Genomic DNA, 15,978 nt, shown 5'->3' with positions numbered 1-15,978 from the left:
AATAATGTTAACATTTCCCCAATGCTTCATCAATTGTTGCCCTATCACTAAAGTGACTAATCACAACAGTCTCAATATTTATGAAAATACTACTTTAAAAGTACACCACAAAACCTAAGGTATTCTAGGCTTTAGACATTGTTTTAGAAGAACACACAGTACAAAAACACAGGCATCTCCCAAAGAGTTTTATAGTAGGATATTAACAGGATTTGCAATTTAACTGTGATAAAGTCAACTGAAAGAATAGAATCACAAACAATATCATCATTTCATGAAACTTCAGTCATGTGTTCATCCCATAGCAGCAAAAAACCCAAATATTGCTTTATACTATAAGATAACATCTCTGCCACAATGTGATCCTTCTTATAAGGGACCAATACTGAAACCAGCAGCAGGGATAGTTGTTTCTGTCAGCACACTACTGCTTTCAGAAATTCATTTTTTACAGGTCCAAGAAACCTTAACCTAGACACATCTTTCTCATTTTATTTAAACTGGTACAAACATCTCCAGCTAATTTAAGAGCTAAGGTGCCTTGATTAATATATCTCAGGGACTATGATTCCCTCGGGTATTACATCATTTTTGTCATGTAAATTTACCTAAACAAACTATCATCTTCAAAACTAGAAAATATGGTCATACAGTGACTAGCTTTAAACACGTGATTAATATGATAAAATAAGTCATTATAATGGAATGACTATAAATAATGTTTATAAATGGTTTTTTGCAATGTTTATATGTTTTTGGATTGTTTTATGGTTTTGCTTGCAAGGCTTATAAAGTGGATCTTAGCTAGCAGTGAAATAAGCATAGAATGAAATTTCTATCTCCTACTGTTTCATGCTAACTTCTATTTACATACCACTCCGAGTCTCATCATAAGGGTAATTGGCAACAAGGTCTCCTCCATGAAGATTGGCAGAGAGCACAAAGGGAATATCCATAATCCAGTGAATGACACCTTTCGTTTCAGGAGCAAGCTACAACAAAATAGCATCACCAGCAGTTACAAATCGATAATCCAATGTAGAAACATTCAATTAAATACAGTGGGCTTAATTATTATCACATACACTGTGCAAGACAGTTAAATGAACAGCAATTTTATTCTGATTTCAGAGAAAATTAAATCAGTACTTTACATTAGATTTATAATTGTATTACGTGGATTAATATAAATCCAAAACTGGTGTCAGCTATCTCAGAATAAGACTACAAAAAAAGGCAATCTCAGTCTTTTACTTCTTCCCATTACGGATAAAAAAGCCTACCCAATTTTAAACAAAGGAAAATAAAATAATTAAAAATAAATGTTGGTAGGGTGCAGTCTTTTCTCTGCATGGAAAGTAAAATTACTTCATTAATATTTTGAATTTGATGACAGAACACAGCTATTAAGGCCACAGTCCTATGGGACTGCAGTCACAACACTCTATTTTCTAGAACGTCCTCTGGGGGTAAACACAAGAAGATAAAAATCCCTCCAGATATACAGCTGCATATTAAAGGCTTAAACCTAACAAAAATGCATCTGTTCTATGTGAGAATAGCTATCTAGCTAGCAATAAAATTAAGCACAATACACAAGTGGATTTCTGGCAATGGTAAAAATGCAGAATATTTGCAAAAATAGCTTAAAATCAAGAGAGAAGGCTACACAAGAAAAAAAACCCCACATCTTTTGACTGAGGAATTGTCAATGGATTAAGCAAGATGGATCATAAGAGCTTACTACAGCAATCCATTTTGAGGAAAAATTCAAGAAGCATCAGATGGATAAATTTAACAAAATGAACAAAATATTCAGAATAACATGAATCATAAGGACCATACACACAGCTCTTAGAGGACACTGCTGTTTGCTTACATAAAAGGGAAGAGGTGAGCATGTAAGTGACCCTACAGTCAGCCCCTATTTACCTTGGGATTCTGGTCCACAGCTTTTTTCATGTTCTTCAGAAGATGGTTGTTTGGGCCACCCTCCTTCTCATTAACATAAACGATTCTATCAAGATCGGGAAAATTTCGGTTTAGATCTATCCCTTGGGCATTGCTTCGACCAACGAACCAGTCTTTAAGTTCACCAGGCTAAATGAGGAAAGGGAACAGAAAGAGAAGGGAGATGAGTAGATTCAGTAGATTACATACCAAGCTTTATATGGGTATGTTTACTTCTCATGTGCCTGAGAATAAGAAGGGATCATGTGTGAGTAAAAACTCCTGAGGCACCAAGAGCTGAGTCAATCACACCTATTCCTTCCTAGAGCTCTGCTGGGGAAAAACCAACCTCTATTTCACTGAGGGGCTTGCAGAACAGGCTTACTCTCATATGGCACACTTGGACTAAGGATGAGTAAAATTAGCAGCAGTAGCAGATTTTTCAGTGCCAGCTGTGTCTTCCCCTAAGACTTGGCCTTTCCCCATTGCCTCATGCCCTGACTGTGAATTACAGATCTCACTGTAACGAGACTCAGAACACCTGTAGATTTATCTTCCAGCCACAAGGAATGTTTGCACTTGTTTCAAAGTTCCTCTAAATAACTTCAGGCTAAAGAAGGACCTTAATATTTACTTGAATCTTTTATTTTTATTGTGTCTGTTAACCTTGTTCACTGAAATGGTAGCAATGAGAATTTTTGCAAAATTATTTCTTTAAAATGATTCTCTAAAATAAGTTCTGGGTTTCATTGAGAAAATGCCTTCAGAATGCATAGTTTTCCCTAGCTTCCCTCTGTAAGATTTCAGTACCCTTTAATGTAGGTTTAGTCAGGTTACTGGTTTTAATCTTGGGGTATATTGAATTTACTGTCACACTGTGTGTGCAAGATCAAGATACTTCTAAATTAGAACAGCAGTACTAAATCGAATCTTATTATAAATTATATTTATAATAAGATATACATATTTACATATTTAAATTGTAAGGCAACCATATAAAAGCAGGGGTACTTTGGCTAAGGAGCAAAAGTTTCAAATAATATTACAGAACCTCTACAGAGAGAAATTTCAAAGTAGTAAAATGTTACACCAATCTGAGGACAGCTTCTGCTTCACTACCACGAGAGGGAGATGTACGACCGAATATAAAGAGCCTGTGCACTTTTTTTAAATACTTCATGAGAATCAGTTTAATAAAGATCTTAATAAGGTTTGACTTATTTAATCATATAGTCACATGAGAACTTTCAACATTTCAATATTAATTAAAAAAATAAATATACCTTATGAGCAAGGAAGTTCTTGTTTTTGTTTGTAACAAAATACACACCAGAATCTTTATAACAGAGTTACTATTTGACTTCCATTTGCTAACTGTGCATTAATGAATATGTTTCTTGACTGAGTCATCACCCTAAAATGCATACTAAATTTTCTTGACTAATACCTTAATTAAAGTACCTCATGCATGAAATTCAGAGTCAAAGTTACTCGTATTAAAAAGATGGCTCACAAAGTTTGTTGCTTTGGGACCAAGCTCTGATGAGCGTGAATAATTTTTGTAAGTGTATTTGCATGGGAAGATCCTTAAAGAAAACAAACTTCCCTCTTCTAGCATTTTGAAACATCATGTATTACTAGAAGTTACTTGTTTAGGAAGCAGTTCAGTCAGTGAACTTAGATAAAAATATGCATGAAACACAATCATTATCTTTTAACATCACAAGAGAGAAGGCTACTTGTTGAAAAGTCATGCATAAAATCCTCCTTGTTAAACATCACAAGCCTACTGTACTATTAGGAAACACTTTGGTTTTGTTGTTCCATTCAACAATCACCACCAAGAGTCCCTATATCTGTAAAACTGTTAGTCCAAGTGCTGTTCTGATAAGGCTGACAGACACTGATAACTGTTCTTACACACACAGCCTTACAAACCTGGGATGCTGCCTTCTCAAAGCCATCTGGGTTCAAAGATGGCATGATATGGATACGTGTGCTATGGATCAAGTTGATAATAGTGTCATTTCCTTTCTGGTATTCATTACACAAGTACTGCGCCAAGAAGATGAGTAACTCCCTTCCAACAGCTTCATTCCCATGCATATTCCCAACATATTTAAATTCTGGCTCTCCTGCAAGAGAAAGGAAGAACATGTATTAGAACAGCATATAAGAACCACCTGGATCACACAGCACACCTGAGATGTGGGTATGACTATTACTACAAATGGGCATGATATTCCCAGGAAACTTCAAACCTCCTTCAGAAAAGTGGATTAAGGGCTTTTTTAAACTCTGGCTTAACAAATGCTAATTAATATTCAGCTCTTTGCCAAAGGCAGAGCAAGAAGAATAGAGGACAGCACAGTGTGCCAAAATAAAGGCTAAGCACCAACATTAACATTACTGCTGTTGAGATCTAATGCAGTTGATACATCAATACTACAGAAGTGTGTCTTGATTACATAGTTTTAAAATATATAAACTCACACTAACAGAGCTTCTTATCTTTAATGTTCTCTCCAAGATTAGGTTAAGTTTATTGCACTACACATGCATTAAACTGCAAGTCTTTCATGAAAGCAACACCAGTGAACAGCTGTTGATCACAGCGATCTGAGAAATCTTACTCAGCAGGTGTTTTGGATATTCAGCTCAGACTTTATGAACCAAGTGCAGCAACCTAATTCATAAAATTAATAATTTCCATTTAACATTCTAATAAACAGAATTAAATATATGCCTAACTATTCCATATATATAATCTATATTGAATGTTTATGTGTGTATTTATTGTAAATTTTATACATATTACATAGACACACAATACACATATTAAATGTGTAACATATATTCAATATATAGTCTCTGTATAAAAAAAGCCATCCAGTATTCCCAACTGCAAAATAGTCTCATTCTCACAACCATGGACATTAAAACCACACAACATATGTCTTGTGGAGCAGTGAAGGATTGACCTTTTAAAAGAATGCATTTTGGGCCCTCATTCCAGAGAGGTTTTAGTGTACATGTAAATAACTGAGTGAGATTAAGAGGGGTTCCCTGGAACTAAAGTGAGGAATATGCTGTTTTCTAGGCTGAAGCTCCTTTTCCCTTATGCTTTTCCTTTTAAAATGCAGTTCTGTTTCAACTGCTTTAATTAAACATTCAGCTAATTATAGGCTCTGAATAGTCTTCAACCACATTTTGTGATAGCCTTTTGCACTATTAGAGGGGCAAATTCAAGCCAGGCAAAGTGTTACACAAACAAGACCTAAGTAATTGCTAATCAAGGATGCAGCCGTATCTACTTACAACCCTTCAGTCTGTGCTTGTTAACCTTAATCCGGTGATAAGATGCTAGCAGACACAGGGCTATTAATACCATGACTTCCTTTCCTTCCAGCTAAATTGGTTTTATAAATATGGATTCATCCCTGAAATGTTTTGCCGGACAGGTTTAAAAGTCTTGTAATTTGAATGAAACAGTTTCATTTTATCTGACAGACACAATGCCATTACTGTGACTAAGCCCCTCCATTTCCTCTTTTGGCACTGAGATCCTATTTACCATTTCTTCCTATCTGCTAATACTAGGGAATGCAAGAGGTTTAATCATCAAGAGTAATCAGACCATGCAATCAACCTGATCCCAGGAAAACAGATGGGTAGAATATAATGAAATATGCAGCACTGCACATCACATGTACTGAGAATACTCACACACATGTATATTGGCGTGTTACTTATGGGGAAAATGCTTCCCAAACTACAGGCAAAATGTTACTTCTGTAAATATGAACACGGCTGCATTTTGCACCTGTGCTTTTCCCTAGGACACACCTAAGGAAGCCTAAAGGAGACACATTTTCTCCTTATTCCCAGACCTGTGCATTAATCCCCCAGCTTTCTCACCCACTTGAATTTCACAGGCCTGGTGCAAATGGGTAAAGAGAAACATAAGTTTCCCATAGGGTATTACTTGGCTTTCCCCCCAAAGAATCGTTGTTCAGAAGGGTTCATGGAAACAGTCACACAGGGTCCACAGTGAGCCAAGAGTACAGCCTTGTGCCTTCAGTGGTAATGACCCATCCCAAATGAGCCAGGAAGAGGTAATGAGTCACTGGAAGTATAGAAAGTGTTTCCTATGAAAAGTGATTGAAGAGGTCAGCCCCATTTTCCTTAGGTCAAATATACCAATCATCATGTCACGGAGGACTTGGGCAGGAGAACAGTACTTCCCAACACCACAAAGAGGAGAGTGATTTTCAGTGAAAGGGAACAAGACAGTTTCTGGAGCAATAAAGAAAAATTACATAACTCATAACACAAATTGTGAAACCAGTATTCAAAGAATCCTCTTAGCACTGAGGTGTCAGCACAACTCCCAAGTTTTGCTAGCAAATCAAGAGTTAAAGAAACTATCTAAAAGCAAATGCAAAAAGAACAAAAAGGGAAAGATAACAGAGAGCTGAATAACAACCCCGCTTCAAAATGTACATTTTGTGATTATATTTTAGCTCCCTTGGGCATTTTCTTATCCCTGTCTCTGAAGCAAAGAAACCCATCTCCTATCCGTCCTCTGGCTGCAGAGAACAAGGCTGCCTGGTCCACATCTGTCCACACCTCTGTCAGCTCTCAGCCCTACCCATTTTCTTAATTCTAGGCACAGCAACCAAAGAAATACTGCATTTCTGCTCAATATAAGCAAGTATTGGATTTCATACGGTATCCAAAAATCTTAAGAAAACACATTCATTTCATCAGTGTAACGCAGCCAGCATTCCACGCCCACTACTGCACCAGAAAGAACCAGCTGCTGCTGCTGCTGCTGCTGCTCCTCCTCTGCATGGGCTAACAGATACCTCAAAAGCCAAGGATGCCAGCCATCAGGTCACTCAGCCTCAGCACTTTATGGGTTCCATGGTCTATTCATAGAGTATGTCCTGCCACACCATTTCTGCAAGTTTCAGCCTTCTCTGGAAAACAGCACAGCCCATGGAGAGAACAGCTTCCGGGTCACCTGTTGCCAGCATGCTACTTAGCTAGAGGAAGAGCTCCTCTTCCCATGAATCCTTTATGAGCCATTTAATGCAGACCTTAATCACCCTTCATAAGGTTCTCTAACTGCAACTGACTCACAGAATTTTTAAAAATATTTTTAAATTAAAAGACTCTGTAAATATCAATTTGATGAAGAACTTTGAACAGTGTCTTCAAACCAGTAGAAAAACTTCTGTTCCACTGCAGAACTGGAAATGGCTTTAAAGAAGCTGCTTGAAGAAATAATAACTGCCTTTTCTCATTTGTTTGATCCCCACAGAAAAAAGTAAAATTGTTTTCATGGATTCCCAAGGTCTAAGCTAAAATAAACACAAAGGAACATTTATATTGTCTGAGTATTTAAAATTCTTCTTTAATGAATTATATTAATTTTCTGATGCTATATCTTGACAAATGATAGCCTGTCATCCACAATAGCAAAAGTATGTCTTGCAAACAATGTATGGCATTTATAAATGCTTACACCTAATTTCAGTTCAGATCCAGAGGTTCATGATAAGGAATGAATGAGCGAATTCTAACATAAGAAATGAAATGCAGCAATCAAGTTCATAAATATCTTAGTATTTCTGGTGAAACCTAAGCCATCACATCATCACGGCTTTTAGAAGGCTTTTACTTCCCTCTTAGACAGACTATATGTGGTGCATTCATTACAACCTGATAAACGATTGAGGAAAAAAGTGTTTTAAAATGTCATGATTTTCTGGTGCCTGGCATACATTGTGAATGTCACCATTGGCTTCTGCAGTTACTGTCAGCAAAGATCTTCCACAGTTTCCTAGGAACAGCTTGTACATCATTAATGCTCGACAGGTTATCCAATTAACAGTGACTAACCACTGCCATTTTCAGGTCAGGCTGTATTTGTACAGTAAAGACAGTAATTTTCTAAAACACAGGGACAAAAAGTTTAGCACTTTCTAATTACATATGCTACGAGTCAAGGCAACGTCATGCCACTAGCCATGGTCTAATGTCAAGCAGTTAGCCTTAAAATGTACAGTATTCCACTCATGGAACTGAAAGCCATATGGGAGAAAAACAAGTCCTGGGAAGTTTAAGCACTTAAGGAACTCATTTGCAAACCAGCCTCAAATATCCTTAAAAATCGAGTCCTCCTGCTTTCCTGTATTTCTTATGGAAAAGCCAACACATTCCTGAAATAACAGATTTAGTGTTTCTGATTACTTACAGTTGTTTGTCATTTTTAATATGGCAACCAGCAAACTTCTCTTGTAGATAAATGGCAGAAAAAATCTCAGAACCCTTGCTGGCAAGAAATTAATTCATTAAATGTTATTGAAGACTTTCTTATGCTACAAATTTTTATTAGTATTTCAAAGAGAAAAAAAATTATTGGGAGATCAACTACATGGAAAACAAAAGATTATAAAATGGGTTTCTCCTTCAAATATGAAAAAAAAGAGAGGAAAAGAAGAAAATAAATGAAGATGCAAGATAGAAAAGTGAACGAATTAGAAAATTTAGATTTCCAATACCCTGTAAACTAAATGTCTTGAACCTGCCTCAAAACTGCATTTCAATGGAAACGTTGATCTCCACACTTGTGCAAAAATGGCATTGAAAGACAGAGCCAAAATGCAGTATTTGTTTCCAAATCATTGGATAGGCCTTACGTAATTTTAGTACAACACTTACTAAGACTATTGGTCTAACCTTGCTGAAAGAGAAACTACTGGAAGTTTCACAGGTGGCTTACATGAAAGCAGAAACGGGTCAAAAGTCAACACCAAGGATTTCAGAAAAAAGTAGTATTTCCCTTCCTTGCCATTAACTGCAAGAAAATACACTGGAAGAAAACAAAATGAAAACAAAATCAGTATCTTCTGGCAATCTCTTGCTTTAAAAAAAGCACATGCACTTTTCACAGCTGTGATTTAAAATCAGTTTCAAGCTCTTTCTGGAAATTTTCATAATTACTTGAACACTACTGCTTAAAATCAAAGTTAACAATAAATTCCGTACAACACATTAAATTTGGAGTGAAAGTTCACAAGCAGCAGCTGTTTCTGCTGGCCTTGGCATGTACAAATTAAGATGCAATCTCCATTCTACTGAGTACAAAGTGTGTCAGTTGGGCTTCAAACTAGGATCCTACGTGTCTTTGCATTGGAAATTAAATCCTCCAGACAGATTACCTCATGCCCAAGACAGCTATTTCCACCAGAAAAGTTCTGGATGACTCAGTGCTTTCTCCAGGTTTCCAACAGCCCACTCTCACCCTGGCAGCTACAGGACTTGGCACAGCCTCCCACAAAAAGTGGGCAAAGCATCTGCTCATCTCCTGCAGTGCCCACCTACAGCTCTTTGCTGGCACATCCCTGTGATCTTTCCACAATATGCTGCACTTACACTGAAGTGTTGCACAATGTAGCACTGCATCTAGCATTTTCGGAAAAGCCCACCTGCTGTACCACAAAATACAGCAATTTTTGCTTACTAGATTGGTGTTACTGCACACAGACTGATGGTTCTATTCAATGCAGGTGGTGATGATTCTTTGAATCATAACAAATCACTTGTAAAGCAAAACAAGTCTAGTTATTTAGTCAAACCCTTCTAACTTAATAAGAAACACTGAAATGTGATATGCACAAACCCCTCATTTTGTGCAAATGTGTTAAAAAAGCCTCTTTTAAATTCAAAGCAGATTTTAAAAATTGTCAGAAATTTAGAAGCAACAAATAACATTCTATATGTACACCTGGATTAACCAAATTAGTTTCACAACAAATTGGATTTTTCATGCCCTAAATAGGACTTTGCATTTGCAGAATTCATTAGTGTTACAGCAGCAAGTATTGTTAGGTCAGCACTGAAGAGGAGGTTCCTAAGAAACCAAGCATGAAACTGGTTTTCACCCTTACCAGTCTGTGAACCACCCTTACCAGTCTGTGGCAGAGTATGAAACAGGGGTTTTTACCTACCAGTTTTTGCTCTCCCTGCTAGGAAAAACACAGACCAAAATGTACCCTGGCGTTCTTTGTAAATGACACCGGCACTACAGAGATGTCATGACTCTGTACTCTGTGATGCTGGCTGTGAGCTGTGGGATTCATCTCTTCCACTGTGCTCAGTAGGAGAGGAAGATTTTCCATTTATAACAAGTGAATTTTCATTTCAAAAGCACTTGTATCCCTCAAGTTCTGGTCAGCAGATAGAGCAAAGATTTTTTTTATTTTCACTCTATCAATTTATCACTGAAATAAACCCAATTATGAGAAAGTTGATACATAATTTAGACATGTATTCATGATGGTTTCTCATCAAGTTCACTTTAACAAGCTTTCTCTCTTCATCAAACTGTAGAATCAGCTTTTTCACTTCAGTTACGAAGGTACTTGCCAGTTATCAGAGCACTTCAAAAGGACCGAGCTCAACTATCTCATTCCTTTTGCATGTAACAAATATATGGCAAATTTCAAAGCTAAACTAGTTCAAACGCTTGCTGCCAGCAGGAGACACATTTGGGCTCTGCTTTTCCTCATTCTCATTTTGTGAAGAGAAGAAATAAAAAATCAGGAAAAAAAAAACCATTTATATCTAGATTCCAGGTTCTAAAGGCAAAGAACTGGGCAGGAATGCTGGACAAATAATTGAAGAAATCACAGTGAGGTCTCCCTTATTACTGAAAACAAAGAAAAAGTCAATGAAAACATGTGAATAGTTCTTTTTCAGTAAATTATACAGGCCCAATAAACATTGCTATGTAGATTTAGATTAGAAGAAGTTCTTTACTCTGAGGGTGGTGATGCACAGGAACAGGTTGCCCAGAGAAGCTGTGGATGCCCCATCCCTGGAAGTGTCCAGGGCCAGGTTGGATGGGGCTTTGAGCCACCTGTAAGGATCCCTGCCCACATCAGGGGAGCTGGAACTAGATAATCTTTAAGGTTCCTTCAAACCCAAACCATTCTACAATTCCCCCTGCCATATGGGTGGCCAAAAGCACAGAAGTACAGCCACTAGCTTGTGCAGTAGCAATTCCCAGGCTGGAAATGATGGACACTGTGATTTTCCCAGCAGTGCCCAGAGCATAAAGCGAATCTGAAAAGTGCTGAGGGAGTGAAGTCAGGACAGGGCTCCTCCTCTGTAGCATCATTCCCCAGAACTCAATGCAAGGCCATTTTCCAGGAGGAAAGCAAGCTTGGGCAGCATTCAGGGCTGCACTGCCTTGGGCCCTGGGCTGCACCAGCATGTGCGAGGGAAGCCTAGAGTTCATCTGCACCCAGCAAAACTCCTTGCATTGCTCTTGCCGTAGAGCAGAGCTATTTCTGACTGAAAAGTATTACAATTTCTGTCACAAGGATGTTCTGGGTCCTTGGGAAATACACTTTCTCTGCTTAAGAGAAATAACTAGTGGTAAGCCTCCAGACTTGCTTCCTGGATTTCCAGGAGGCTTTCTGAGGCATCGCAGTGGCACTTGTTACTCCACTACCTCCTGGTACTGGACGTTCCTTCTTGATTGGTAACAGGAACATTCTTTTATTCCACTGCTATTTTGTCACAATCTGACACTGTGTGAAAAAACCTGTGGGCTGCAGATCTGTGATTCAGGCAGATGGTGCTGAAGTACACTGGTCATTGCTAACAGAGGGAAAGGGATAAAATTTCCTCATAAATGTACCCCGGTAACAGGTCCCTTGTGTAGACAGCATGGTACAGAATAACAGTTCTTTTTGCACTGGCATATTTATTCAGCTTCCCTTGCTTCTATGAGCCCTAATACTTACTGATCTTAGCTTCTGTGATTATTGGCCATGGAGTTTACAGAAGGTGTTATAAAGTGACCTTTTATAAAAATGACAGTAAGAAGGACAATGACATAGTGCAAAAATTAATTATGCTGTTAATTTGCTCCTATGTGGAGAAACTTATGAAAAATCAACATGTGATGACTAACAGGGGACACCATTTACATCAGAACACAACCAACCTGATTTATGTCAATATTCTCAGAAACCAACTAATTCCCAGATAGCTTCTTTTAGTCTTAAAAATTATTTTACTATCACCCTTTTGATAGAAATAATTTTTAACAACAAGAGTTCTGTCATTTTAGATGCTACAGGGGTTGTTGGTTGCTTTTTGTGCTGTTTTGGGGGTTTTTTTCCCAGAAAAAATACATCTGCTTGTAGGCTTCAAAGCCTGGCAAACTCTGTGAAGCCCTGATGGGAAAGTGCCTGCTTTTAGCAGCTAATACTCTCTCAAGTTTCTGTATTTAAGGTATGAACCCTATGTGATAACCAGCAGTACATCTCAACTGTGCTTTAGTCAGCAATGGTTAAATCATGTCAGTATAAAGCAGAAGAAAATAAAGCTTAAATGGGTAGAGAGTGGTCAACATTGGTAGAGCAACACTACATATTCAAATGTTGCAACACTGGCTTCAGAAATTGTCAATGTTATGTAAAAATTTTAAATAAAAATTGGTATTGTACCTTAGTAATTTATTTATAATCAGGTAGAAATGCAGACCTGTATGCTGAAGGTGGTCTGTCTCTTCACCCTCACATGATTGAAATACAGATACTCTTTAGAAAATGCCCCTCTTATCATCTTGCATATTAAAAAGAAAAGAAAAGAAGTGACTACTATTCCTAGCAAGATAGCAGAATGGTTTAAGGAGAGGAGGCTAAACTGGTGCAGAGGCTAATAAAATCAAACTCCATGCGTAAGAGGAAGAAGTGAATCATACAACAGCTTTATGACTCAGTAATAATGATGGAGGTAACTGAACCAGACAAATCCTTTGTCTCCACAGCAGATGTGAGTGAATCCAGAAGGCTTTCAAGAGATGTTTTACCTTTAAATAAGGGAGCTCCAGACAAAAAAAAATCGCATATGGACATTGACCCTGATTCTGCAAACCACAGCACAGCTGTCGAGCTGAGATGCAGAACAGCCTTCGTAAGATAGAAATGGTTAAGAAAAAAACCTGTAATGGCTTTTAGGTCTGCTCAGAGCACACACTGCAGTGTCCTAAAACCAGGTATTTTTCCTCACACAGGGAACAAACTTAATGCTTTTCATCTTCTCAGCTTTCCTCAGAGCTTCCACTGGGTTTTCCCTCCAAAGAGCAATAAGACATTCCTGCATTTACAGAAAGGACTTGTGCATATGGTCTGAGTCAAGAACAGAAATTGCAATCCTGACCTTGAACAGCACCTTAAGTGCAGAAAGTCAACCAGCAGCTGAGCAACCACCTATTTTATAATGAGCCCTATGTAGGGCAATAGAGCTCTGTGCAATTTGGTATAAAATGAACCTACCTCGGGTTTATTCTAAGTGTACGCAGAAAGGCTACTTCAAAGTAACAAGGCACGTTCCTCACAAAAGGGCAAATAGCCATGTTCTACCATTATACCCATTATGCCTCCAGTATGCCAAGGACATTAAAGGGCAATGACCAGCAGGGTCAGTAACCAAGGAGTAATTCCTAGCACCGTCTAATTACTGTTTCCTCTGAGCAATACAAAGCAGCTACAGAAAATCCATCTTTTGTGGTGCCTTTCATCTCACTTGGAACTTCCTTTCTCTTTTATGTTACTAGCAGTACATCAGACAAGCTCTTCTTGGACAATGCAGAGGAAACATCATGTTAGTGAACAGGTACATCTTATCCAAGGACAAATTTGTTCACTAATAAAAGTCCAAAGGGCTTTTGTTACTTCTATCAGTGGTATCTGGCATCAGCCTGAGCATTTGCACCACAATTCCTGTGTAGTCATTTATATTTTTTAGTGAGTGTAATAAAACACCAGGAGCTGAGATTTTGCCACACTTCTGAAATTCAGACCAGTATTAAAGCACTGAAACCAGGAGGAAAACAATGCCCTACCTTCCAGATTTATTGCATTTTATTTCAATTTTATGCAGGTGTAGAAGGCTGGCAAAGTACAACAAAGAGGTATAATAAAATCTGGCATGGTTTAAAGTCTGGATTTATACGCTTTGTACCTTTATTCAAAATATTCTGAAATTTGTGAAATTACTTTTCTCATACATACTGCCATTATTCATGTCTAGAGAGCCCATGAAGTAGCTAACTAGTCAGCCCACAGAAGAGAGCATAAAACAGCCAGAAGGCATCTCCTGAGAAGCCCTAGAGCAGCATTTTCACTTGAGGCATTTGGGGCATTTTGAGAAGAAAAACTTCTCTAAACAAAGAAAAAAGGGAACCTAGGAAATAATAATGCCAATCAAATAGGAAGATGATGTGGTACCTGAATCAAAATGCATCTATCAAGCTCTTTAATTCATGAACAGGAATTCAACAAACAGCAGAGGAGCAGTGCTGAGTAATGTGGATGCAAAATCTTTTCTAACTGTATACAAGCACTTCTCTACCACTGTGTTTCTATGTGGACACGTAGGCCTTATAAAAAGGCAGGAACATCCCTCACTGAGAGACTCAGGCAACAAGGAGGTCATTCCCAGGTCATGAAAATTATTTTTGTGTTTCTTTTCAGCAACATTGTCTTTGATCTAAAGCACACTTCTAATTTTAACTAAAGAAATTGCATTTGCAGATACTCAAAATCATATGAAAAGACAGATTTGGCACAGTTCACAAACAAAATGAAAACCACATGATTACAAGGGAGACAGAGAAAAAACCTTTTGGGAAGTGACCCAGTATTCCCTGTTTTTATTAACCCTGTTACACCTTATGATTCAGTAGCCCATTCTTATTTAATTAAACAATCTGAAAGAAAATCCTTTTTATGAAATGATTATATTTTTGCATTGAAAGACAAAGCTGTTTGGATTGTTTCATGAAATATTAGGTATCCAGTCTTTGACACATTTTCTACTTCTTTTTTTTATATGTACTTCACTGTTTCTTTCAACCTGGTTTTAACTTTCATGATCACAGTGTGATGACTGCCAAAAGCAGACTTCAAGATATTTTTTCCAGCAGTCTGCTAAACCATAAAGAAAAAAGAAATAGTTACAAAATGTAAGTTATCTAAAAAAATGTGTTCAGATTTTAGGAACACAGAAACAGAAGGCAAAGGGACCAAAGATTACGACGTTGACCATTAAAAACTGCACCTAATAAAAGGCAACAAATTTGGGAAACAGCAACCAACACATAAAACTCACCAAGACACACTACTAACCCAACACAAAAGATCTGTACTTTTCTCCCCAAAACAACTCAGTGACATTTGACCTGGTTCTAACCACAGAAACATTCTTCTTCTATATGTATACAACACGGACATTTTCCCTTTCAGCTGTAGCAAAAACTACCACTGAAATTGCACTGAGAGCTCAGTTTTATCTTGTTTTCCTTTATGTAGGACTCAAACCATTAAACATATATGGACCTTCAGCATATTAGCACCAGAGGGGTTAGGCTGGAATATCAAGTCAAGTACATACTCAGGAGTTTGACAGAACAAGGCATTACAGACCAAGCAAAAGCCAACTTTGAGAAAAGATTTTCCACTGACTCCTCTAAATTCTCAATCAAGTTTTTATTTCTGAAATAGTTTCTTTCTGGATGCAATTTTTCTATCCACATTTAACAATTTTTTTTTTTTAAGGAAAAGCTTTTCACCTATTAATAAGTTATCTGGCGGTAAAAAAATATAGCCCCCGTTAAAAGCTCTTTTATTTTCAAATAAGTTTTCTTTGCATTTGTGTACCTAGAAAAATTAATTTTTCATATTAGAATTCTCCAGGTGGTTTGTTTTCACTGAGGCCTTCTCTTCAAACCAGGTATGAACCAAAAAATTTTACAAAGCTTGACAACACCATCTGGAAATATGAAATTTAGACTCCCGACACCATTTGAAAAGCTACTAGAAAAAGTGTGCATAAGGTATCGGTGTGGGGCACACAGGTGTAGTGGGGTGTCAATGCTTGACTGCCTGATTTTGCTTAAAAAGGATGACAGAAAGTAAAATCACATCTATGTTACACTACTGC

General features: G+C 37.6%; 1 protein-coding gene across 1 annotated transcript in view; it reads right to left on the bottom strand.

The window, feature by feature from the left end:
* The window catches only part of CPE (carboxypeptidase E), a 56,841-nt gene that overhangs the window by 14,778 nt on the left and 26,085 nt on the right, over nt 1–15,978 (bottom strand). Inside the window, exons 2-4 of the mRNA XM_042014877.1 lie at nt 3,889–4,085; nt 1,933–2,100; nt 875–992 (exon numbers count right to left, since the gene is read on the bottom strand). Coding sequence (XP_041870811.1) covers nt 875–992; nt 1,933–2,100; nt 3,889–4,085 — 483 coding nt within the window. The remainder of the gene's footprint in view (nt 1–874; nt 993–1,932; nt 2,101–3,888; nt 4,086–15,978) is intronic.

This window comes from Corvus kubaryi, unplaced genomic scaffold (assembly GCF_017639235.1).
Source record: "Corvus kubaryi isolate FWS band 111438036 unplaced genomic scaffold, C.kubaryi_AGA036_p1.0 split3-131, whole genome shotgun sequence".
Classification (NCBI taxonomy): Eukaryota; Metazoa; Chordata; class Aves; order Passeriformes; family Corvidae; genus Corvus; species Corvus kubaryi.
The sequence above is the reverse complement of the archived record's forward strand: the minus strand, read 5'-3'. Positions and strand labels throughout refer to the sequence as shown.